Source organism: Cryptotermes secundus, unplaced genomic scaffold (assembly GCF_002891405.2).
Source record: "Cryptotermes secundus unplaced genomic scaffold, Csec_1.0 scaffold597, whole genome shotgun sequence".
In the NCBI taxonomy this organism is placed as follows: domain Eukaryota; kingdom Metazoa; phylum Arthropoda; class Insecta; order Blattodea; family Kalotermitidae; genus Cryptotermes; species Cryptotermes secundus.
Genome location: NW_019743156.1, coordinates 706,209 through 731,100, shown reverse-complemented (window position 1 = coordinate 731,100; position 24,892 = coordinate 706,209). Strand labels below are relative to the sequence as shown.

The 24,892-nt window shown below is 38.3% G+C and overlaps 1 protein-coding gene across 1 annotated transcript; it reads left to right on the top strand.

Moving 5' to 3' along the window:
• The first annotated feature begins 1,504 nt into the window (after positions 1 to 1,504).
• On the top strand, positions 1,505 to 24,244 carry LOC111873909 (cationic amino acid transporter 4). The gene is made up of 9 exons (XM_023868991.2): positions 1,505 to 1,700; positions 2,905 to 3,070; positions 7,050 to 7,298; positions 12,520 to 12,894; positions 14,157 to 14,488; positions 15,301 to 15,549; positions 17,596 to 17,821; positions 21,721 to 21,882; positions 23,789 to 24,244. The coding sequence occupies exons 2-9, from the start codon at positions 2,929 to 2,931 to the stop codon at positions 24,031 to 24,033; spliced, it is 1,980 nt and encodes a 659-aa protein (XP_023724759.1). The 5' UTR covers positions 1,505 to 1,700; positions 2,905 to 2,928; the 3' UTR covers positions 24,034 to 24,244.
• The last annotated feature ends 648 nt before the right edge of the window (positions 24,245 to 24,892 follow it).

Here is a 24,892-nt window from a genome sequence, read left to right as displayed (position 1 = left end):
TCCATCTAGTGCCGTAGTCAGGAATGGTGGAGCTATACCTCCAATCCGCCACACGTCTTCATGGCGTGGTGCTTAATTAATTAAGAACAAGGACAACTTTGCATTTTATACATTTTGTGAAGAATGCAAAGTAATTTACATAACCTTGAAGTGAATCTCTGTGCAATATTTTACATCCCACTTTGCATGAAACTCAGGCATGAGCAAATGTTCTATTCGTGAGTCTCACTTAGGAGCGACAAAAAAATATGAATAGAAGTAGTGGAGTGGGGATGGGGCCAACGTTCTAGAACAGGCATGTCCAACGCGTCGATCGCGGGACGAGATTTGGTCGATCTCATAGGCCTATAAGGAAATTACCCATTGAGCAAGGCATCTCTTGAAAATGAGATATTAACCCTTAAAAATTACATTTTTCTCAAGGCTCGTGTTGGACAAGAATCTTTTTGGAAGTTAGTGCCTAGACACAAATTTCCCAACTTAAGAAGATGCAGTGAACTTGTACACTCCTGTTGCGGTTCAACTTATTTGCGTGAATCTGCGTTTTCTTACCTAAAAATGACAAAGAGTAAACAACGTTCCAACATGAAGATGAACATCTCCAGGACTGCCCGAAACTGGCCCTCACCCAATACTCACCTGACTTCCAACAGCTGGTGGATGAAATGCAGGCCCAGTCTTCTCACTAACGAACAAGGTAAGTCTGTACTTTCAATGTATGTTGCTTTTACAACAAACATCATGTGTCATGTTATTTTTACCAATACTTTTGCTTAAAGATAGGTACGACGATAGATGGGCTGGTAGATTACTGGAAGTTTTGACACTAAAAAGCCGATCACAACCTGTTTGAAGTTGGACATGCCCGCTCTAGAACAACGAACCAAGTGGTGACATAGGTGGTACAGTTTATAAAAGTCCTCTTCCTTAACTGAGAAACATTTTCTGCTGATTTTTGAGTAATTTATTGGCAGTAATATAAACCTACGTTAAAACACTGTATAAAAGCTATTTTACGAATTAAGAAAAAAAAGACGACGATTTTCGTCACTTTATACGAAACGTCTTTTTATCAATTGTGAAGAAGTTCTGAGGACGTTGCTCTGCTCTGAATGGGGGACGGAACTACTTATCGCACTTAGGCTTGCGCCAGTCCTGACTGGAGAGGACACATAGATACCCGTCTGCTCTATAAACCGATATTTTATTAATCTCATCACATATAGAACACGCGAAAGAGATTTATGGCATTACATTTAAAAAATCTGAAATCTGTTACCCCAGTATTACTGCTTTTTATTCCATATTTTTTATGCACAGCAATGTTTTTCCTGTAGCGTGCGTGAGAAGATACCCAATCACAGCTAATAAACTTATTATAACGTTTTCTGTACTGAATTTTTCTTCGTTTCGAACAACTGAAGAATGTGGATGCGAGGACTGACGTGACATAAAACGCTAGCGTGCCCCTTTCTCCTGCAATTCACCCGCACCACGCTCTGTCAATCGATCGGAACTTCTCTGTCATGTACTTGTATATAGCACATAGCTACCCGGCCCAGGCTTGCGTAATAAGAGAAAAGAAGTACAAGTTAGTGTGCATCATGCTTCTCATGGTAGCATATAAGACAAGATTTTCTTTAAGTTAATCTTTCACTTAGGCAGAAGAGTGACTTTCAGTTCTGGTTTTCAAAGAAGCCGTAAGTGCAAGACCTTTCACATATGTGTCAAGTGTTTTATGTTGGAAATGGCGATGGAAACAGTATAAATGTTTGTTTTATTAAATTACAGCAACGTACACGTTTCTTTAGGAGTAATTATTTCAGTACCATCTACATATCCATACGTTAGGTAGTACACAGATTTCAATAATTATTTGTATTGACACTAAGCAGATATCCACAAAGTGTCTTACGAAGTGATAGTTACCCGCTTTTATAGAAATGTGATTGTTTCAGCTAAACGATTTTTAAGATTAGTGTGAACTTGTGCGATTCATTATCATTTAATGTAGGCTACAGATCTATAACGGGACTCTACAATTATTAAAAACCAGCCACAGAAATTGCCACTGAATATTAACATATGGTCGACCTAGAGACCATAAAATATTAATCAGTTTTTGCGGTTTATGTGGAACTGTTGTTCATATGTAAACATGTGTGTGTACAAGGTGATCAAGGCTGTGAACTAGTCTATTCTTACGTCTACCTTAGTTACGTATGCCACCAGCTGTTCCGTATTTGTTAATCATTACCTCATCGAAGCTATAGAGTCTCGCTACTGGATGCGTTGTCAAATATTTACTTAGATACTTACTTACTTACTCATGGAGCTAAGCCCTTCTTGAGGAACCGCCAATTCCTCGACTACTCAAGATTTTCCCAGCAGTTTATGGAACCCGAAGGTTCATTACCGTGTTCAAAAGAGCCCTGCACTGGTCCCTATCCTAAGCCACATCAATCCAACCCATATCATTCCATTCTATCTCTCTAAGATCCATTTTAATATTGTCCACCCACTTACGCATTGGTCTTCCCAGTGGTCTCTTTCCTTCTGGCTTTCCCACAAATATCCTATATGCATTCCTCTTCTCCCCCATTCGTGCTACATGCCCTGCCCACCTCATCCTCCTTGTCTTGATCATTGTAATTATATTTGGAGAACACGTTGTTAAATAACCAGATTAAAATAACTGATTCTATGAAATCATCCAATGTGCAGAAAAAGTTCCGTTTTTGTTCTCAAAACACGGCTTTAAAAAAAAATTCTGTTTTAACCGATTACGAAAGTTTCAAAATTTCTTCCGAGTTGAAATGGTTATTGCCCACGTCTAGGTCTGTATATAACCCTTAAACAATATTCACGCTATTATAATATAACTTTTAGTATTCTCTTTCTCAGGTAGCTAGAAGCAAAATCCTAACCATGCCAAGTTCCAGGAGGATGATTTTAGGTCATGTAGTGACTGACCTTAGCTCCAAGATGAACCGCACGAAGAAGCTGGGTGCTGACGTCATGGAAACACCACTCAATCGTTGCCTTAATACTTTCGATATCACACTTCTTGGTATGTAAGAGCAATGTACACTTACAACGACTTTTAAGCATGTAATTGCCAATATATCGAGATCTCCTTTAAGGCCTGCAATGATAGTTTAATCTTAAACTGAAATTCACATTTTTTTGCCCCAGATATCAATTCAGTAAACATGTTACATCTATCACAATTCCGACTTTCGAATGGACCATTCAAAAGACTGTCACCATATTATTAAAAAATCATGAAATGTATTAAAGATTATAAAGTATAAAGTAAAGTAAAGTTATCCCTGTAACAGGCCGTGGAGGCCCGTAGGGCTGTGAGATGTTGAGGTTCCACATTTTCTAGACAATCGGCTAATAGATGGCGGCTAGGTTGTCAGCCCTACGCGTCGGCCGTCCTTTACCTCCAAGAACATTCCAAAAATATTCCTGGTGCTCATTTCTGTTAGAGGCCGAGTCCAACCCAGGACCATAATGCAGCTGGAAGGATTAGGTCAATTGAAAAAATCTAATTATCTCATTGGAACTTGAACCCGCGACCTACCAGCTTGTACGTGTAGCATAATGCCTCAACCAGCTACGATATCGCGTGCCCCCTTCGGCATGTCGTCAAGGAGTGAATTGCGGACTTTTGGTTAGGAATCTCCTGCCGCTCCACGACGGCCTCCTTTTCTCCTGGATTTTGCTGCATCTTCTTAGGACCGTCCTCTCTTTTCGATCATCCCTCATGTTTGCTATCCAGGAATTAAATATGGATCTCATTTACGCTTGTCCAGATTTGATCTCTTCTCTTATGTCCTTTAGATTTACATCCGTCTTGGCTTGTTTGGCCTATATATCTTCTTTTAGTTCCTTCAGAGTTGCGCCAGCCTTTTCTTGCACTGCTTTTGTATTGGCGTCCGCCTTTTCTACGTTAGCTTGCATGCTGGCGGTTATTTCGGCCAGGATGGTTTTCAGGAATTCCATGTTTTCCATTTTTATCGAATGGCTCTGTAAAATAAATCTTCGTTTCAATAATCGCGGGCTTGGATTGGTGAATCGCTTTACTGGATCTTTTCTAGTCATAATTACAATCAGTTTTTACACTCTCAAGATTACTGTAACTACGATGTATAGCACATATAACGTCACACACTAGTCTTCTAATTTTTCTTCTTGTCACACTGCTGTTCCCTTGGAACTCCGGAATTCAAGTGCAGTCAATTCAAAGTCGAAGTCAAAGTCATAGTCACATTGCGACTGACGGTCAGGCAGTCAGTCAGTCAGTTAGTAAGTCTTGGTGTCGATCCCCATCTGGTGCTCATGACCAGGATATTTATTGCTATTTGACAGTTACGGTCTTGTTTTTGTGGGGCGCTCTTTCTGACGAGAGGACTGGTCTGTCTCTTGTATATGCTGCTGGCACTTGCCGGCGTAGTCTTCCTCGGGTTCGAGTTCCTTGGCAATCGTGACCATATATTACTGTCTCAGTTTTGAGACTTCCCTTTTCGTCGTCTCCTACAACTCACAGGGTCACGGTGGAGGTATTCAACCCCGCCTCCACACGAGTTTCAAGTCAATTCCCATTCCCACATTCTGTCATATTATCTCGGCATGGACCATGAACAGAAAACAGCCCCTCTATTGTTGCCTGGCACAGGCCACATTGAAAACAAGTCACGTGATAGCTATCTAGCCAGCCCATTGGTGCGCTGATTGTTACCTAGCAATGAGTTATAAACATTTGTCCTATTGTTGCTGACCTTGAGTGAGAAGGTGTTTCAGGTGCCGCTGCCTAGCTATGCACGTTACAATGTGTTATATCTATCACAATTCCAGTTTTGGAACGTACCATTCAAAGGACTGTTCCCATACTGTTAAAGAAACATGAAATATAATAAAGAATGTGGCCATCTTAAATAAGAAATTTTCTTTCATATTTCTATGTGCTTCAAAACAAAAATGAAATTAAGCAGGCAGCGGGACCTGTACTAACACCCCTCCCCCATAAAAATTACTGAAAATAGAATTTTATTCCATGATTTATGCAATGATTGCATGCAATGCATGATTGCATGCAATGAACTAGTTTGGCGTGGATTGAGTAAGCACCAGAAGATGGCATTTTTATGCCGAAACATGTAGTGCGAGTGAGAGAAGGAGATAGATGAGTGTATGCACTGCAAGACGGTTTAAATAAATCATGGACTTAAATCAGTGCAACAGGACGCTAAAATATAACATTAGAATTTTATATTTGTTAACGCTATTGACTTATAAAATTGCTATTTCCATGTTTTTAGCTGAAGAAAATTATTCAGTACCCATTAATTGACATCTGGTATTAGAGTTCTAAACAAACTATAATTTTTTAAATCGTCATTTTTTAAGTTTTCAATTGTGTTAACTGTTTTCATTTATTTGCCTATAATATTGTTACATTGAAGATGGTTTCTAACTTAACTGGCATCTAAATTTATTGCGAGTCTTCGACTTGTTCCATATAACTGCCTGCAGTTGCAGTAGAGTAGTAGAGAGAGGGGTTTCAATTCAAATATAAGTTTATTCCAAACAGAAAATAACATGTCTATTTAATGAATATGCAGAGTCAAAAAGAAGTTCAACTAAATATAAAGGAAGTGCGAGAAGATGGTCATGTCCATATGGCAATTTGTGAATCAGTAGAATTATTTTATGAATTTAATTTATTGCAAGCAAAAATTAATTTATATTAATACAAGAATGAGTTTATTATAATAATCAGGAAGATCTGGAATTCCTCTATTCTTAGAATATTAAATGAATGTTAAACCAATGGAAAAGTGTCTTGGAATATTCATGGAGTTTATAGACAGCCAGCTTTTAATGCTAATGATTATATTTTGAAAGAAGTTAACATTAGACGAATTTAACAACCCTTATGATAAATGAAATCTGAAGAATTACTTTTGAAGGAAGAAGAGGCAAACAGCTTTTTCAATGATGATTAATAAGGTAATTTTGCATTTACCATAGGTGTACATTTTGTTGCTTTAACTTTTTTTTAATAACATACTCCTATGATAGTGCAGTCAGCGTAATGGCTGGCTACAGGCTTGAGGACTATGGGGTCATAGTTTGAATATTCACTTCTCCATTTCATCCAGACTGGCTCTGGGGCTCACCCAGCCTCATATCTAATGGGTACTCATGGCACTTTTCTCTGAAGTAAAACAGCCGGGGTGTGAAGCTGACAATTCACCTCCTACTAGTGCTGAGGTCAAGAAAATATCAGTCTATAAATCCACACCTCCATATGTCTTCATTGCTTAGTGCTTCATTAGTTAAATGCAGGAACGAATCAAACTTTTTTTACCCTACATATGAATTTAAAGAATTATTCCGGTAAGTTTATGAAATTTAGAGACTTGTTTCCCAGCTGATGCATATTCAGTCAAACAGATGTCTGTTTCAAATGCCAGTCAGCTGTTCAATACTGTGAAAACATTGAATGTATTGTGGAAACTTGATCAAATCTTGTCTGTTTCATTTAATTTAATCTCTTAGATTACAGAACAACATTATGTCAACTAACGAAGTTTAATAATATAAAATGAATAATTACAGAATGGTTATAAATGATGAGTTTGCAAGGATTATGGAGGAAGTAGTTAACAATGAAACAGCACAGATCCAGTTAGGATAATTTGTTCCCCAGCTGAGATTCAAACTGATTACTTTCAATTCTGAGTATAAAGGATGAGTGATAAGAACTATTGCATGGCAATTAGTTCATACTTTTCCTAGCCCAAATGGAAATCAGTAAATTTAAGAAACTGCATGTGCAGTTATTTTCAAATTTGTAACTTAGAAGTTATTAATGTAAGGTGAGGCGGTTATAATACACATGCTATGTATATTGAATTAATATATTACGTTTTCCTTCCAAAAATATCTGCGATATTTATATGGGTTAAAGTTTATATCAGTATCATAAGCAAATATTTTTAATATATATGTGTTGCATTATGGTGTCCATCTTTCAGGTGTGGGCCACATGGTAGGTGCTGGAATATATGTCCTCACAGGAACTGTGGCGAAGGAGATTGCAGGTCCTGGCATTGTTCTATCCTTCCTTCTTGCGGGAATAACGTCCCTGCTGGCTGCTCTTTGTTATGCTGAGTTTGGAACTCGGATTCCTAAAGCAGGATCTGCATATGTTTATACATACATCAGCGTAGGAGAGTTCTGGGCTTTTGTAATTGGTTGGAACATTATATTGGAACATATGATAGGTAAAGATTACATTTTATTACATAGATAACTTTTCCTGGTAGGAAAAATTAAGTTTCAAATTCTCTAATATTAAAGCCTAGCATCCACCTCTCATTCTCACACCTGTCATCAAAAGACCTAACTCAGTGTTATCTTCAGTTTTTCCTTTTCAGTCTTCTGACTGACTGCCACACTAGACGTTTTCCCTCTAAAATTATATATATATAAACTATGGTATATTTGCTCAAAGCAAGAATTGTGGAGCCAGAGAAACAGCCATTACTAGCAAACATCTCTGGAACAACATTCGTTTCTAGACAACAGCTGTGAAACAAACAATGGAACTGTGGGAACATCCCACATTATCACGCATTTTCTGCAACGCACACTCTTCACATCACTTTTCACCATCATGTGTGCTAACCAACCAATCAAATTGCTCCAAACGTTCGCATTTATACTGCGCTCGCTGCTAGCCCCACATCTACATCATCACGCGCGCTAGCCAATCAGCACCCTGCAAATTCTTTCTCCTCAATTTCAAGTTTCGCTCCGCCCACCGAGTAGTGTATAAAAAGGAGCAGCCACAAACCGGCAGCATCAGTCTGACTTCAGTCTACGATCAAGCCACACTCAAGCAACATCAGCCAGCAGGCTTCGTCGCCAGCACTCGGTCTTCGGAGGCATCGGCAGGCTGCGCCAGGCACGACTGCCTCGGCCATCCGACTCACTGGGGCACTTCGCCTGGACTCGCCGGTGGTCGTGTCCTTGTCCGACTCACTTGGCATCTGGCATAGCCACTGCCTCATCACTCCTACGACCGCGCAGCGTGACCACGCAACTTCAACTCACCTGCCGCACGGCGATCAAGCAACCTCCAGCAAAGGCCGCGCTGTGGCCAGTCAAATCACTGCAACTAACCTCTCTCCCTACCGGTGCGCGCCACGCTACCTCACCGGTCAAGCATCTCAGCAACCATGGTCCTTTTCAGGACCAACAAACTGTTCCGAAGAAGTGGGTTGTCATTGAAGTAATGACAAAACTACATAAAACCCCACAGAACAATGTCCATTTAAAAGCAGCAGATTCTTGATAAGCAACATTTGAGTGACATCCATTGAACAGCAACAGAGGAATGGTGTTTTCTGTGCGGTACGCGCTGATATGTTATAACTGGGACAGTTTGGGGCAACCAGTCATTTGCAAGAGTGCTCAGTTAATAGTCAGGTGGCTAGGATTACAACTAGGAAGTTAGTGTGAAATGATCATCAGTCAGTTGTAGGGAAGGCAGGCAGTTGGAAGAGAGCCATCATTGAAAGAGGATTTGAGCCTGGAAGCAAGCCATTACCAAGCAACAACCAGTGAAGACAATGTGGGTTGGAAAATGCTTAGCATGTTCTCTAGTGTTCAATAAATCAAATATCCAATCCAAAACACTCGTCAAGATCCACACTAACATGTGAGAATATATGTATTGTATATATTTATCTGTGTCTATTGCAAGTTATGTATCCAGTACATCATAATATTTTTTTTTATAATACTGAAAAAAAAAACAACAAAGAGACTGTCTAGCAGTAACAGTTTTATTTGGGAGATATTTGGTTTCAGTCTCAGTTGGGACACTGGACATCCTGGCTGAGGTCTCTCATGTTTGCCTCAGCTTCTCCAGGAAAACTCCAGAATAGTATCTTGATTAGGCTATGGTTATTTCCTGTCACATCTTTTTGAACACATCATTCATTAATCAACTTACCATTAGACATAACATAGTCTGAGATACTGACACAATTGTTAAATAACCAACAAAAGAAGATGCTGAAAACCATGCTTAATAATGAAGACATAAGATAGGCCTGCAGTCATTTTTTGTCAGGCAAACTGGAGTTTCTGGGACTTGACACTCGAGGTTTAATGACATGTGCAAATGATAGCATTGTTATATAAGTTAGAAAAAAACAAGACACTGTACTTTGAAATATTTTAAACATAATGACTAAATCTGCAAATATTTATAGATTTACTGCAGGAAAGTAATGAAGTATTGGCTTTTGTTGATGTGGGCAAGAGCCATGTATTTGGTATAACTGTAGTTATAAACAAGTTATACAGTTTAAAGGAAACTCTAGAAGATAATTCCACCCTTTTGCAGAAATTCAGCATAATGTCAGGATAAACATAGTGAATAAAGTGATGTCCATATTGTAACATACTAAAATATTAATCTTAATATGTATTTAGCAGTCATTCTCTATCCTCAATTGTAAGGGAACAGTATATGTAGACAGTACACTGTCTTGGAAAATACATATTGAACAAATTATACCTAAATTAAATGCAGCTTGCTATGCGATGAGATCAATTAAGCCTTTTATGTCACAGGAAACACTGAAGATGGTTTACCATGCCTACTTTCATTCTATTATGAACTATGGATTAATATTTTGGGGGAACTCTTCACATAGTGTAATAATTTTTAAAATACAAAAGAATATAATTAGAATCATTACAGGATGTAGAAGTAGAGATTCATGTAGAGAATTATTTAAGAAATTAAAAATTCTACCTCTTCAATCGCAATACATATTATCGCTTCTCTTATTTGTTGTTTACAACAAAGATAAATTCAAATTAAATTCTGATNTAAGCTAAAATTGCCTGTACTTATGTATGTAACCTTTTGACGTGTTCTGTATCCAAAGGTACTAACCTACTTAGGATTTATAGAATGTAAATAAATTCAATTCAATTCAATAACAAAAGTCAGTACTGGTAAATTATTTACACAGACATTCAACAAATATACTTATTACAATAATCATTACCACCAGTAAATTAATTTCACCAGAAGACATTTAATTAGAATCATGCAACTTAGTATATTTCTTGTTCAGAATAACAGAAATTTTTCTTTCTGTTATTTGAGTTGGATTCATTTATTGTGAAACTCATGACCAGCAATCTGTAACATAATCACTCTCTCACTGATGGAGATGAGCCCTTCTTGAGAAGCCGCCAGCTACTCAAGAACTTTCCAGTGATTATGGAACGTGAAGGTTCATTATCATGTTCACAAGAGCATCTCCTGAGCCAGAACAATCCCATCCATACCATCCCATCCTATCTCTCTAAGATCCATTTTAATATTGTCCACCCACCTACGTCTTGGTCTTTTTGCTTTCCCAACAATACCCTATCTGCATTCCTCTTCTCCACCCATTCATGTTACATGCCCCACTCATCTCATCATCCTTGACTTGATCATTCTAATTATACTTGGAGAAGAGTACAAGTTATGAATTTCCTCATTATGTAGTTCTCTCCAACCCCCGTCACTTCATCTCTCTTCAGTTCAAATGTTCTCCTCAATACCATGTTCTCAAACACCCTCAGTCTAGGTTCCTCCCTTAATGTCAGAGACCAAGTTTCACAGCCATACAGAACCACAGGCAAAATTATAGTTCTGTATATTCTGATTTTTATGTTTTTAGACAGCAGACAAGAAGAGAGAAGGTTCTGGACTAAATGATAGCAAGCATTATCTGAATTCAATCTCCTCTTAATTTTCTCCTGAACGAGGTTTTGATTTGTTATAGTCATTCCCAAATTTCTGAACTGTTATACATTTTCAAAACATCTGTTACCTAGCTTTGTGTCATAATTTTACCATGCATTCTGGTGATGTGACAGCAAAATATATTTAGCTTTACCTGTGTTTACTCCTTGATCAACCTCCTTACTAGAGTCAATTAAAGCTTGTGTGTCTTTCTTTATGGTTTCTATGAACCCAGTAGATTCACATTATCAGCATAAACCAACAGCTGACGTGTCCCATTTCATTTCAGTCCGACCTGGTTTTCCTGGACTTTCCTAATGGCATATTCTAAAGCAAAGTTGAGAAGGAGTGGCAATAAAGCATCTCCTTGTCTTAGACCATTCTGGATAGGGAAATTATCAGACAAATGTTTAGCTATAAGGACTTTAACATACGTTTCGTTTAAACACATTTTAATCAAATTAACTAGTTTCATGGGTACCCCAAACTCTATCAGAATATTGTACAATACTTCCCTCCTAACTGAATCATAGTCTTTCTTGAAGTCTATGAATAGCTCATGTACTGTGTCATTGTACTCTCATTTTTTTTTTCCAGTATCTGATGAATGCAAAAGATCTCGTAAGTAGTTAATCTGTTACGTTGAAACCCACATTGATGATCCCCAATAATTTTATCTATGTACGGACTTAACCTTGAGAGAAGAATATTAGATAACATTTTGTATGAAGTTGATAGCAGTGATATCCCATGATAATTACTTCACTCAGTTTTATAAACCTTCTTGTGAACTAGTACAATATTAGACTCCTTCCACTGATCAGGCAATTTTTCCTTATTCCAAATAAAATTAATTAGCTTATGGGTCTTAGAACGTAATATTTCACCTCCTGCTTGAATCAGTTCTGCCAGAATTTGATTACTACTCAGCGATTTATACCATTTCAACTTCGCAACAGCAATTTCAACTTCAAAAGGGTACTAATGGCTCAGCTGTATTTCTATCTGCCTAACACCACTGACCCTATGTACATTCAGTAACTGAGAGAAGTTCTTCCACGTCTTCAAATGTTGTGGAAATCTGCAAGCAGGTCACCATTCTCACCCTTCACTAAGTTACTTCTAGGGTGGTGACCCCTCCTAAAATAATTTATTTCTCTATACTTCCTTGTTCTTTCTGTTCACTGCAATCTTATTAAGTTTGTCTTTCAGATATTCCCTCTTGTATTCCTTAAATGCTACCTGGTTTCACATCTTATATTTTTCACATTATCCCCATTTATTTTACTTGGGTCCTGTAACCACTGCAAATATTTTTGGTTCCTTTGGTCTAATAATTTTGAGCGTCCATCATCAAAATATGGCTTATGCTTCTTCAGTTCATAATAACCTAGACTCTCTTTGGCAGAAATGTTGATATTCTCTCTAAAAGTTTTCCAAACTCTATTAATACCCATCTCAATGTCTAAGTTTTCCAAAGCCACAAACCTATTTGAGATTTCAATATGATACTGCTCTGTTCTATCTACTTTAATTTCTTGAGATTGAACCTCTCCATATGAACTCTCTTGTGTTAAAAATTTAATTGATGTTTTTAACATCAACTTAATTGAGTACATTCTTATGCGACAGACATAATTTTTATTCTAGAAAATTCAGTGTTTTTTGTATTTCTTTAATTCCAGGAGCTGCCTCAGTGGCTCGTGCATGGAGTGGCTATGTGGATTCACTGGTGGGATTTGCAATCAGTAATGCCACTGTTTCTACAGTTGGTGAAATGCACGAGCAACTGTTGGGACGATATCCAGACTTCCTTGCATTTGCAGTCTGTCTTGTCTATGCCTGTCTTCTTGGTGTTGGAGTGAAGGGATCAGCTATTTTCAATAGTCTATTTACCATAATTAACCTCAGTGTTATGATGCTTGTTATTTGTGGTGGCTTTTATTATGCTCACATTGAGAACTGGACAGTGGGCAAGGGGTTCCTCCCATTTGGTTTCTCAGGGGTTGTAGCAGGAGCAGCAACATGCTTTTATGCATTTGTTGGATTTGACAGCATAGGTGAGTAAAATGGTTAAGTTCTATTATATCTTTATGTTCACTTATAGAAGAAACCCACTGAATATCACATTTGTTCAAATCTAGTTGCATTTCAATTTTGAAAGTTTAAACTGAAGAGGAACAAATTTAAGTATCAATATTATTTGAATTTCATGTACTGTCTTCGTTCGCTTGGAAAAAGGGGGATCGTGGGTTCGAATCCCGCTCAGAGCATGGATGTTTAGTTTGTGTGTGTGCGTTTTTCTGTTTGTGTACAGGTAGAGGCCTTGTGATGAGCTGATCACCTGCCCAAGGAGTCCTACCAAATGTGTAAGATCTAGAAAAACCGAAGTGAATGGAGAAGTTCATGGAGGTAGGCCTAGGCCCACTGGGGCTGTAGTGCCAAGGAAAAATTATTTGAATTTATTGCATTGTTTCTTAATAGAGATCATAGCTATCATTTTTTTAAACTACAAACCATAAATGTCCCATAATTGTTACTGGATATTTATACATTTTTATTTTTCTTAGTTTCACTTTTGGGTAACATACAGAGAAGAAATATCTTCATTGTACAACATGTAATCTGAAGTTAAAGGAAAAACATTCTTTCAGACTCTACTAAATAATCATAATTATACTTTCACATTTGTTGCTAATAAGAAAAAAAAATAATTTAAATAAGAATATCAGTTTGGTGGTAACTTCTATGAAAATACCAAATAGAACTGAATATGAGATTTGAGGTTCTAGCTGTAGTGAATATAAAGATTTTCTTCTTCTGGTATGTGATTTTGCATAGTTTGATTGATGAGCATCAACAATTTGGAAAAACTCACTGCCTCTATCTTCAGAGTAGAAGAGTGCATTAATATAATAAGCAATCAGCTTTTTGAGCAATGTTTGGAGAGACAAGCATTTTGGAAACTATGAGAGTATTATAGGATAATCAAATTTTAATTTCAAAATCTGCAATACATGATATATTAAAAAACTGATTGTCTGTTAGTGTATTTAATAATAATTACGAATGGTGTGAAGGAGGAAGCGGTTTAGGTGAATTCAAAGAAATAATGAAAGCCTGAGTTACTGCGGTCAGTCTCAGCTAATTTCTAAACATCCTGTTTACAAGCCTGTTTGAAAATGAGGCAAATTGTATATAGTATCATGTATTTCAGCATGCCCGATTACTCACTATGTTATCACCAAATTAATGAAAACATGATTTTCAACAAACCATTGTGAAAGACTCAAGAATATGATGAAGGATTCATGTGTTCCAGCTACCTCTGGTGAGGAAGCTCGCAATCCAGCAGGGTCAATTCCTGTTGCAACAATTGTGTCCATGTCTGTGGTCACACTTGGGTATATCCTTGTGAGTGCAGCCTTAACATTGATGGTGCCTTACTGGACCATCAGTGCAAGTGCTGCTTTGCCAGAAGCATTCTCCAGTATTGGTCTCAATTGGGCAAAATATGTGGTATCTATAGGCGCACTATGTGGAATGACCACAACACTCTTTGGCTCTCTCTTCTCACTCCCCCGATGCATGTATGCCATGGCTTCCGATGGACTCCTCTTCAGCTTCTTGGGATCCATTAATCAAAAGACACAGGTTAGCTACAATCATATCTGACTTCCTTTGTTAATACATGCTGAATACAGTTTTGATCATGGAGGCATGAGAGAAACCTGGGTGGAAAAGTGAACTCCAGTTTGTTACATTTAAAGTATTTGAAGTTCATTTTTTGCATAGAGCCTTTTTTTAACATACAACACACTGGAAAATGTTTCATATACAAATTATAGATCATAATATATACATGCATATATTGCAAATGAATTTTTGTACTATGACCTCATTTTTTAATAATTTTGGGTAAAATATGAATTATATCAGCATGAAAAAGGGAAAATAAAATTCCTCTCACAAAATCACCCTAAAACTATTACACTTGTAAGATTTGAGGCTTTCACGGCGGTGACTATGAAGAAAGCAGTCTTTTGGGATTTGGCACCGTGCATATGTGGTGTTAACCGACGTTTTGGAGGAACGTATCGCCCCCATCTTCAGGGTTGAAGAAGTATAAGTAAATCTGCAAGCGACAACACTGTGAGACACGGTCAAGCAGACTTGCACATCATAACATTTTAAACCTTTCAATTCATTCAAGCATTGCAGCAAGAATATAGACATTCTTAATGAAGTATACCAATATATGTGAAATGTGAATTGAAAATTCTGTGAACAGTTTTACATAAAACTACTTCTCTGCTGTCTGTGAACACACTTAAGATAAAATAAAAAAAATTACTCTGTCACTGATGAATATATTAGCATCACAACATTCAAAATATGGACATCTCAAAACCATGAAGACAGCACATTAATTATTAGGTTAAATAATATCTTTTCCTCTTCCCTAGGTTCCACTGACTAATCTGGCAATATCAGGAATTTCCAGTGCTCTCATTGCTCTATTGTTTGATCTTGAGAAATTAGTAGAGTTCATGTCTATTGGGACTCTCTTGGCCTACACTATAGTAAGTGCTTCTGTCATAATTCTCCGGTATCGTCCTCCAACAACAGAGGAAACCGCTGCAACTGGAGTTGGAGCTGTGGTAACTGATGACAGTTCACAGTCAGGGGCTGAGCTTGCCTCCCCTCAGTCAGACGTAAGTACTGTTTCCTATTTTCTCATGTGAACATGGCAAAAATGTTCTTCATTCTCTAGCCATGTTTAAGTTTCCCTTTTGTTTTTCTTCTAGAAAGGGAATTATAACAATTTATTATTCAGTGTGTTTCCACTGAGAAACAAATTTGCTTTGTATAGAATTGTAGCGTGTAGATCTGTTGCTAAGTAATGACCCTGTAAACAATGATAGTGCTAGGCAACAGATTTATAACATATACCAATGAAAAGTAGCAGAGGAATGGTGTTTTCTGTGAGGTCTGCTAAGCAAAAATTGGACAGTAACAGAGGAATGCTGTTCTCTGTGTGGTCTGTGCCGAGCTCTTATAAGCTGGACAATTAGTTAATTAGTGCAGTGCAGTGTAGGTAAGTGAAAAGTTGGTTGGTGAGGTAGTGTGTTAGAGACTGCAGTCCAGTTGTTGTGAGTTGTTGCTGTTAGAAGCTGGTAGCTGAAGCATGGGGACAGTTTCGGAACTCAGGGATGACTTTGCGAACTTTATTGCCAGACTGCATATATCCACATCAAAATATTATCAATACTCACAGAATAGACATGATACATCAAAACAAGAGACTGTTTGCTCATTTGTTACCTACTACATCACTTATATCCATGCAACATGTTAACACTCTCAGTTCATTGCTATAGCTGCCTGAATTTGTGTAACAACAATGATAAATCTCATGCTCATAAAACTTCTAAATTCATATAGTCATTCTTTTTCTTTTCTTCATTTTTTTTAATTATATTTGGGTATTTCAGCTACATGTCCTGTAATGTGACAAAGTCTGTATCCTATACCATAGTTTATAAGATCCAGACAGAACTTCGAAGTCTACTGCAAGCTTCGGTTATATCAATTGTTATTTCATGTCCCTTTTCTGTTTCAACTTCAATTAAAACTGCCGGTGGCTTAGTAGCCACATAATTTTTAGCTCTGTCCATCTTCTGGGTTGATAGAAGCCACAGAGAAAGCAACAGCAATACCCGAAACATTTGCACCAGCAAAATATAGCAGCTGCAATACATATCAACAGGAATACAAGCAAGATCATTATGAGTACTCAATGATGAATAATGGAATTCAGAATGTTGTCATCCCACATTAGGATTTGATCTGTGTTCTATCTTCCATGCCATATGATTTATCTGATATAGGGATATTTACTTTTCCTTCTAGGGAATCTGGGCTTTTGCTTTGTTTGAACTGCTTCCATAGAGGCTCTAATTCCCTATTATCTAAGTCTGAATATAAAGAATCTATGTCATTTCCTTTTAATATTTCCCCCGTCATCTCCCAAATATGAAGCATCGACAGAAGCAACAAAATTCTCATGCAGTTCCAGATCTGCTTTATAAAAAGGAAGCCAAAAAAATAAAATTCTGTAATGCAGAAGTAACATAGTGACATGTTTTCCTATTCATTGTCATTTGTTACTAAGTAGACATGAGGTTTGGATTGACTTTTCAATGTTTTAGGTACTTGGTATCCTAAGTATTGTACAAATATACGTAGTTACAGTATTTTCACTGTTCTGAACACTCTACACTTCACTACAGCATGCACTAAGTCTTTCAGTCTGCTGTCTTAAACAGCTGTTGCCTGGTAACGTCTTTCAACGGCGGATGTTCCCCTTATTCTGGGTACCCAAACTATCCCCTTGCCTCAGCTACCAGCTTGCAACAGCAAAACCTCATAATGACCAAACTGCAGCAGTTTTCTAACTAACTGACTGCTCACCAAATAATTTCACTCCACTGCACTCAACTGTATTGCACAGATTCCTAAACAAAAGTTAAAAAATTGAACAAAAGTAATCCATAAAATTTAATTAATAGAATTCTACATACTTGCAAATTTCATAATACATGTATGAAATAATGAAGTAAGGCTTGTCTTAAGTACCAGTATATATTGCAATCAATGAATCAACAGATCAATGACAAAATCAATGAATGGATCAGTCTGTCAGTCAGTTCCTCATACACTATATATCTTATTGCATAATTTAACTTTGTGGTTTACAGACTGTGGAATTAGCGATGGCTGGGAGACTGAAACCAAGCTTCAGATGGCTCAGTCCATTAGTTGGCAACTGTGAACGTGGAGGAGCTGTATCAGGAGCAGTATTTGTTTTCACATGCTTTAGTACTGCCTTATGCATACAGCTGCAGTTTTCATCAGATGAAATGAGAACTGGTATCTGGTGGACAGTCCTCCTGGCCGCATTCTTCATTATTTGCCTAGCAGGGTGTATGTACACTCATTTATTTCTTGTGCTCTTTACATTACTTACACAGTGCAGGGTATTTCTTGAAAACTTGATAGTGCCTTGAGTAAAGAAATTTCTTGCTTCTTATAGAAACCTCCTATTGTATTTCTTCAAGCTGCATTTTAATATCATTCTCCTATCAATAGTCATGTCTCCTACGTGACCTCTACCAGACTTTCCCATTACCAATATCATATGCTCTTTCCATTGTTTAGTACATCCCAAATATGACGTCCAAGTCTGAGGACTTTTGTAAAGTTTTATAATGTGCTACCGCTTTAAGGAGAGGGGTTGTTATCCCTACATCCAACTCTCAAGCTGGATGACCATCTTTTGTTGTGTGTTTACAAGTACTTATTCAACATATTTACACCTACCCCCCACATCCAGATATTGCCTCCAGCACCTGCAATCTGAGGACAATATGTTATGTAATCCTGTTAATATGGGATCTGTTTGGTACTGGAGTGCAGGTGCTATTTTATTACAGTTACTGTGTACAATTACTTGTTTTGTGTCACTTCACAGTTTATCTCATAGTGTTTAGCAAAAATATATGCATGCAATATGCCAATGAGTTCTCAGCTATCACAAGCAGCTGATGATAGTGACAGAAAAATTGCAACATTGAAAAAGGCCAGGTGTGTAAAAGGTAAAGAGAAACAGGAAAATAAGGGAAGGAGTGGGAATTATTTATTTTCTGTATTATATAAATATATGACAATAACAAAATAGGTATATTTTTTAAACTCTATCATCAATCATGTCAGTATCCCTCATGAAGTGCAGCTAGTATCACTTCCAGTTCAGAAGTTCGCACAGTTCTTATGTTGCTATTTTTTGATAAAAGAGAAATAAAATACAAAGGCATGGGCTTCTCCAGACATCCACACCATGTTTCATGCAAACCCATCAAATTGTTGAAAAAATTTCAGAGGGAAACAGGGATGTACACAGACTTGGTGATAATATAATACTAATATTCCTTATAGGGTCGCACCATAGCTCAAGCAGTTAGTCACTGGCTTCCCACCACGATGGCCCAGGTTCGATCCCAGGTCTGGTCAAGTGGGATTTTTAGTGTACAAAGTGGTGCCGGGGCAGGTCTTCTCTGAGTACTTTGGCTTCCCCTGCCAATCTTCATTCCGCCAATTGCTCCACAATTACCCTCACCTATCACCTGGGGCTGGTAAAATAGGCCAGAAGTGGCCACAGTACAAGGGACTTAGTCCCACCCCACTAGCAATAAAAAAAAATGCTCCTTATAAATGGAAGTAGGTTAGACATGACAAATGTATCAGGTTGAAAAATATAGTATATTTCTCCAATAGTCATATAATATTGTCATGTGTTAGTTACTAGACACAGGATTTGTATTGCTAATTGGATTTATTGAACACTTATAACTGATAACTACAGGTAACTATAACAGTTTCACAGATCTACATGCTCTGCAAATCACATCACAATATAGAACAGTTAATTTCATCAAATACAAAAGGTTATCACAATAGGACATTGCATTTGCACATTATACTATTACAGTGTTCCGTATATAATGCCTCCTATTTTTTTTAAAGAAAACTACAACAGATACAGAAATCATAATAACACAGTTAAATAGAGCAAGATTTAAGCTACTTACAGCTATTTTTCCACATAATCATCACCATTCGTTATGCACTTTTGCCAGCGATTAACAAGAGCCTGTATGTTGCGCCCGTAAAAGTCTGCGCCAGCAGAGGCTAGCCACTTTCTTACAGCTGCAATGACAGCGTTGTTGTCTGGAAAATGTTGCCCACATAGTCCGTCTTTCATAGGCCCAAAGAGATGGAAGTCTGAAGGTGCTAAACCGGGGCTATAAGGTGGATGTGGTAGGACAGTCCAGCCAAACTTTGCAATGTGCGCGGTGGTCGCCAAACTGGTATGGGGCCTAGCGTTATCGTGTTGCAAGCGAAAGGTTGTCTGCTTCTCTGGCCTGACTTGGGAAATACGGGCTTTCAGCTTAGTCAGCGTCGTCTTGTAGCATTCAGAATTGACAGTCCCTGGTCGTTATCTGCTGATCTGTTCGGATGAGGCCCTGTTCATTGTGAGGAGTGGCAGCTGAGCAGGGACGCCCATGGCGTGGCTTGTAGTGCACTTCATTTTCGCCATTGTTGAAACGCACTACCCATCGAATCACTGTGCCGACATCCACTGTATTGTCTCTATACACCTTTAGCAAGTGTCGATGGATGTCAATGGGTACAATTTGTTCGGCAGTGAGAAATTCAATAACACATTTCTCTTTCATACGCACTTCTATGTCAGACACCATTTTGGTAGACTGCTCTGCTGTCGCTATCTGTCGCACGACAATAACAGTAGATTGGCGGGAAGGTTCAACCTTTACTACAACACCATCAACATCCATCTCAGACATTACATATTAACACAAAAAAATAGGAGGCATTATATATGGAATGCCCTTAGTAGTTTTGTCAAAGAAAGAACAGCAGAAATTGGAACTAACCTCATGCTTTATTCACTGTATTTATTGCCATTAACTTCTTATGATTTCTTCTAAAAGTAATAATTATAATTGGTATCATAAGTAGAGTATTAAACTAAGCATATTTTCACACCTTTTACTATTGTAAAATATTGTGGATTAAGTACATAGAAGCATATGGAAACTATTTTGAAGGGAAGTAAATAAATTCTAAAAGGCAGTACTTTTTCAGCCAGTATGCACTTGAATGCACACCATCAAACAATTGATGTGTACTGGAAAACTTTTCAAAACACTGCTAAAAGGCAAAAATAAATTTACTCCTGTGCTTAAGTAAGTAACACACTATTATGGCATGTAGATTCATTCATTTATTTATATTCCAAGCTGAAAACACTTGGCGAGTGTTGTGGTGATTTGTGTATTGGGGAGATTAGTGGTGGCTCTGTAATTGATTGTAGTTCTTAGTTGTGTGTATAAGTGGTCAATAAATCCAATATCCAATCCAAAAACACCATCAATAGGTGCCCCTAGTGAAGACTAGCTCCACCTATTCATTATCTCAGCACTAGATGGATGTAAGTGGTCAGCTTCACATTCAAGCTGCTTTACCCCCAGTACAAATGGGATTGGAAGCTGGATGCATCCCAGAACTGGTCGAGACACTATGGAGAAAGAGATCTCTCAACCCTAGTGGGAATAAGCACCCAATTCTTCAGCTGTTCAGCACATAGTCTAGTCACTATACTGAGATATTCCAGCTCCTAAATATTGTCACGTGTTGGGTGTATAACTTCATGCCATATTGGATCTAGCCAATTTATTGCACATTCGCTCTTACATTTACACAATTTACAGTTTCACAACTATTGCCATCTGTAGTATCACACTTACTTCTGCTTCCATTCACTCCGGCGGCTGCTAGACTGCAACTGACTTGTTACTTTGGTAATCCTCTCATTATGTAGCTTCCGCACTGAGAACACAGAAAAAAGTTACGTGATAGCTACTACTGTTGTGTAACGTCGTGTTTACAGGCGTTGCTGGGGAACACTGCCGAGAGTTGTTTATTGCTGCGTAGTAACCGTGGTGTCCCCTGTTACGTCACTGCAGGAGGCAACGGAGTGTTTACTGGCCTGTTACCATAGCAGTGGTAGTTGCTCCGATGCCGTTATGTCACCACTGGAAAAGGGGGGGGGTATCCTGCATAGCACAAATACATCACAATATATATTCATAAAGTTTACTTTATATCACCCTTTGTGTATTTGTTTATGAAACTGCTTCTTAAACTAACACGACAATCATATTTCAGCTTTCAGGAAGTTGATTGTATTCTTGCAGTAATGTTATATAAGAAACAAGCTTAATCAAAATTTTGTTGTTTAGGTTTGCTGATCATGGTGGCTCACCAGCAGAACACAGTAGGCCTACGGTTCAAAGTTCCGCTTGTCCCATTGATTCCAGCACTCAGCATCTTCTGTAATGTTGAGTTAATGGTTCACTTGCAAGCCCTTACATGGGTTCGCTTCATTGTCTGGATGGCATTAGGTACGTCAAAGAATGAACACCAATAAAAGCAACAAAATGTCATGGTTTCACTTACTATGGCCTACTTAAACATGTCTTATTGTCTTAGTGTAATATTACAAATAGTGTTAACATTATATATTATAGAAATATTTTATAGATAATAATTCAGACAACATGAGAAATAATTGATGGATTTTGTCTTCTGGAATATAACACAATTTAGTCCCTTGAAAGCCAACCAATGTTTCAGATGAAATGTCTTCTCTATCTCCAGTGCTGAAGAGTAACTTAAGCATGAAGACACCATGAAGTAGATGGCAAGATAAAACTTGTTTTTGGCCTGCTTCATGCTGGTTTGAACTGCCTTAATGGCTAGGGCTCAGGATGAGAGTGAACCCCTAACATTGGATCACATTTTAGTGTACATCACTGGGGGAGAAATTTACCCCTGAAAAATCCCACTAATGACATCCACTTACAGTGACTTAGCAGTCAGTTCCCATATCCAACAACTCTCACCATTTGCAATAACAGAAGCAAGGGTGAGGAATCACACTAGTGCCACTGCTACAATAGTATGGCATGCACCAAGTGTTCCCTGCTCCTAGCTTACATGTAATGTTGTATGAGCCAGGATCATGGCTCTTTGGTTGTACATTGCATTTAATTCTACAGAATTTACCAGCACTGAAAGGTGGCTCTTCAATCTGGCCTGTAGTCTCTCTAACCTGTTCTATCTCTATGTACTCACTGTATCACAGCTTCTGACTCTGTTACTTGGACTGCAGCAGAATGTTTAGCCACAGGTAATGGGACCCCATTACTGCAGATATGGATAGATGATTTGCTGTTTCACCAGGCACTTCTCCTTCACCTCTTGGCTTTTCTTCCATAGCACCTTCTGGGGGGCATTGCATTGTCCAGCATCATGGCCTGGGTGATAATGATGTCACCTGAAACCTCACACCTCCACTCCCCCATATGTCTTCGTGGCATAGTGCTCAACTAATTAAGCACAGAGACAGCTTTGGTTTACTTTACTTACCCAACTGTAGACTCTTAAAGGTCAGCCATTTTCTGGCTTACATGCCAATATAAATCATAGAACTGGGAAACATTACATTTTTTCCATGCTTTAAGAATACATTCCAGTGTGCACAAAAACTTCCTCCTCTACATACCAAATAAGCCAGATTTCTTGGTTTCACTCAGTTCCAAAATTTTCTAAATTTAAATTGCAGAGAGTTTTGGGTTATAATAATTGATTAATTTTTTCTTGGAAAATTCCAAACCAAGAGACAATATATTATTTTTTACATTTATAAGATCTGAGGTCTTCAAGGCAATAAATATACATATCATGCTCTTCTAGGTTATGACACTATTTACTCTGGTAGGTACATTTTATATCGGTACCCTGAATTTGGTTTAATTAATTTCTAACATTGTGGGTTTTAAATAAGCTCAAATTAAAATCCCCAAAGAAATGTCTCTCTATTAAATCTATTTTCACAGGAACCCATCATATAATATAGGGGCAAATTGCATGTAACCTCATTTCAATTATTATTAATAGGGAATAGCCTGAGATTATATAATGTCATATGAAATATAGTAGAATAATTGTAAGTGATAAATACTGAGGAATATGGGTGGAAGTGATCACAACCTATTTTAAGCTGCTATCTTGACACTCTCCTGGAGACCCTGAGGAAAATCATGAACACCATTTGGCAGCATAGCTTCTCCTTGGCTGGGGTTCAAATTGCATATCCTCCCAGTGCAAGCCCAATGGATTAGCACTGTATCAACCCGCTTGGTTTCTGTTATTACACGATAGACGCACATAAAAAGTGTACAAACTTTTCTTACTTCACTTTGTATAGTGACATTAATAAAGGTTATAATTTTGTTTATTTTGCAGGTTTGTTGGTATACTTTCTATATGGAATTCACCATAGCAAAGAAAGTGATCCAACAAGCTCCTATTCTATTTTAATGACGTCATCTGAAGCTGGAAAAGGAAAATGGGGGTCGATGCATAGTTCAGGCCCACTACCAATCCTGTCTCCATCTGAAGAAAAGACTGCAGCACCAACAAAGCCACCAAATGATATTTCTGTTGATGATAAAAGGCCAATCATTGATGAAGAGGAAGTTCCCCAGTAATCAAGTCTATGAGTGACTGAAAGAGAATATGTGGATACGTGATGACAGAGAAAAAAATAAGATCTTAATACTGGGGAGCAGTCATGGTAATGCAATTGGTCCCATGCTTCAAGAAAAACTGTTAACTAAATTTGATGTATGTGGTATTTTCAAACCAAATGTTTCTCTTGCAAAGGTTGTTAAAGATATAGGGAGCTTGGTAAAGGCCATAGAAAGCNTAGACTGAGTGAGGAGCCAGTGTGAGTAGGTGGCTGAAGACTGCAAGTGAGGAACCAGCATGAGCAGGTGGCTGCAGACTGTGAGTGAAGAGCCAGTGTGAGCAGGTGGCTGCAGACTGTGAGTGAGGAACCAGTGTGAGCAGGTTGCTGCAGACTGTGAGTGAGGAACCAGTGTGAGTAGGTGGCTGTAGACTGAGTGAGGAGCCAGTGTGAGTAGGTGGCTGAAGACTGCAAGTGAGGAACCAGCGTGAGCAGGTGGCTGCAGACTGTGAGTGAGGAACCAGTGTGAGTAGGTGGCTGTAGACTGAGTGAGGAGCCAGTGTGAGTAGGTGGCTGAAGACTGCAAGTGAGGAACCAGCATGAGCAGGTGGCTGCAGACTGTGAGTGAAGAGCCAGTGTGAGCAGGTGGCTGCAGACTGTGAGTGAGGAACCAGCATGAGCAGGTGGCTGCAGACTGAGTGAGGAGCCAGTGTGAGCAGGTGGCTGTAGACTGTGAGTGAGGAGCCAGTGTGAGCAGGTGGCTGCAGACTTCAAGTGAGGATCCAGTGAGCAGGTGGCTGCAGACTGCGAGTGAGGAACCAGCATGAGCAGGTGGCCTCAGACTGAGTGAGGAGCCAGTGTGAGCAGGTGGCTGCAGATTG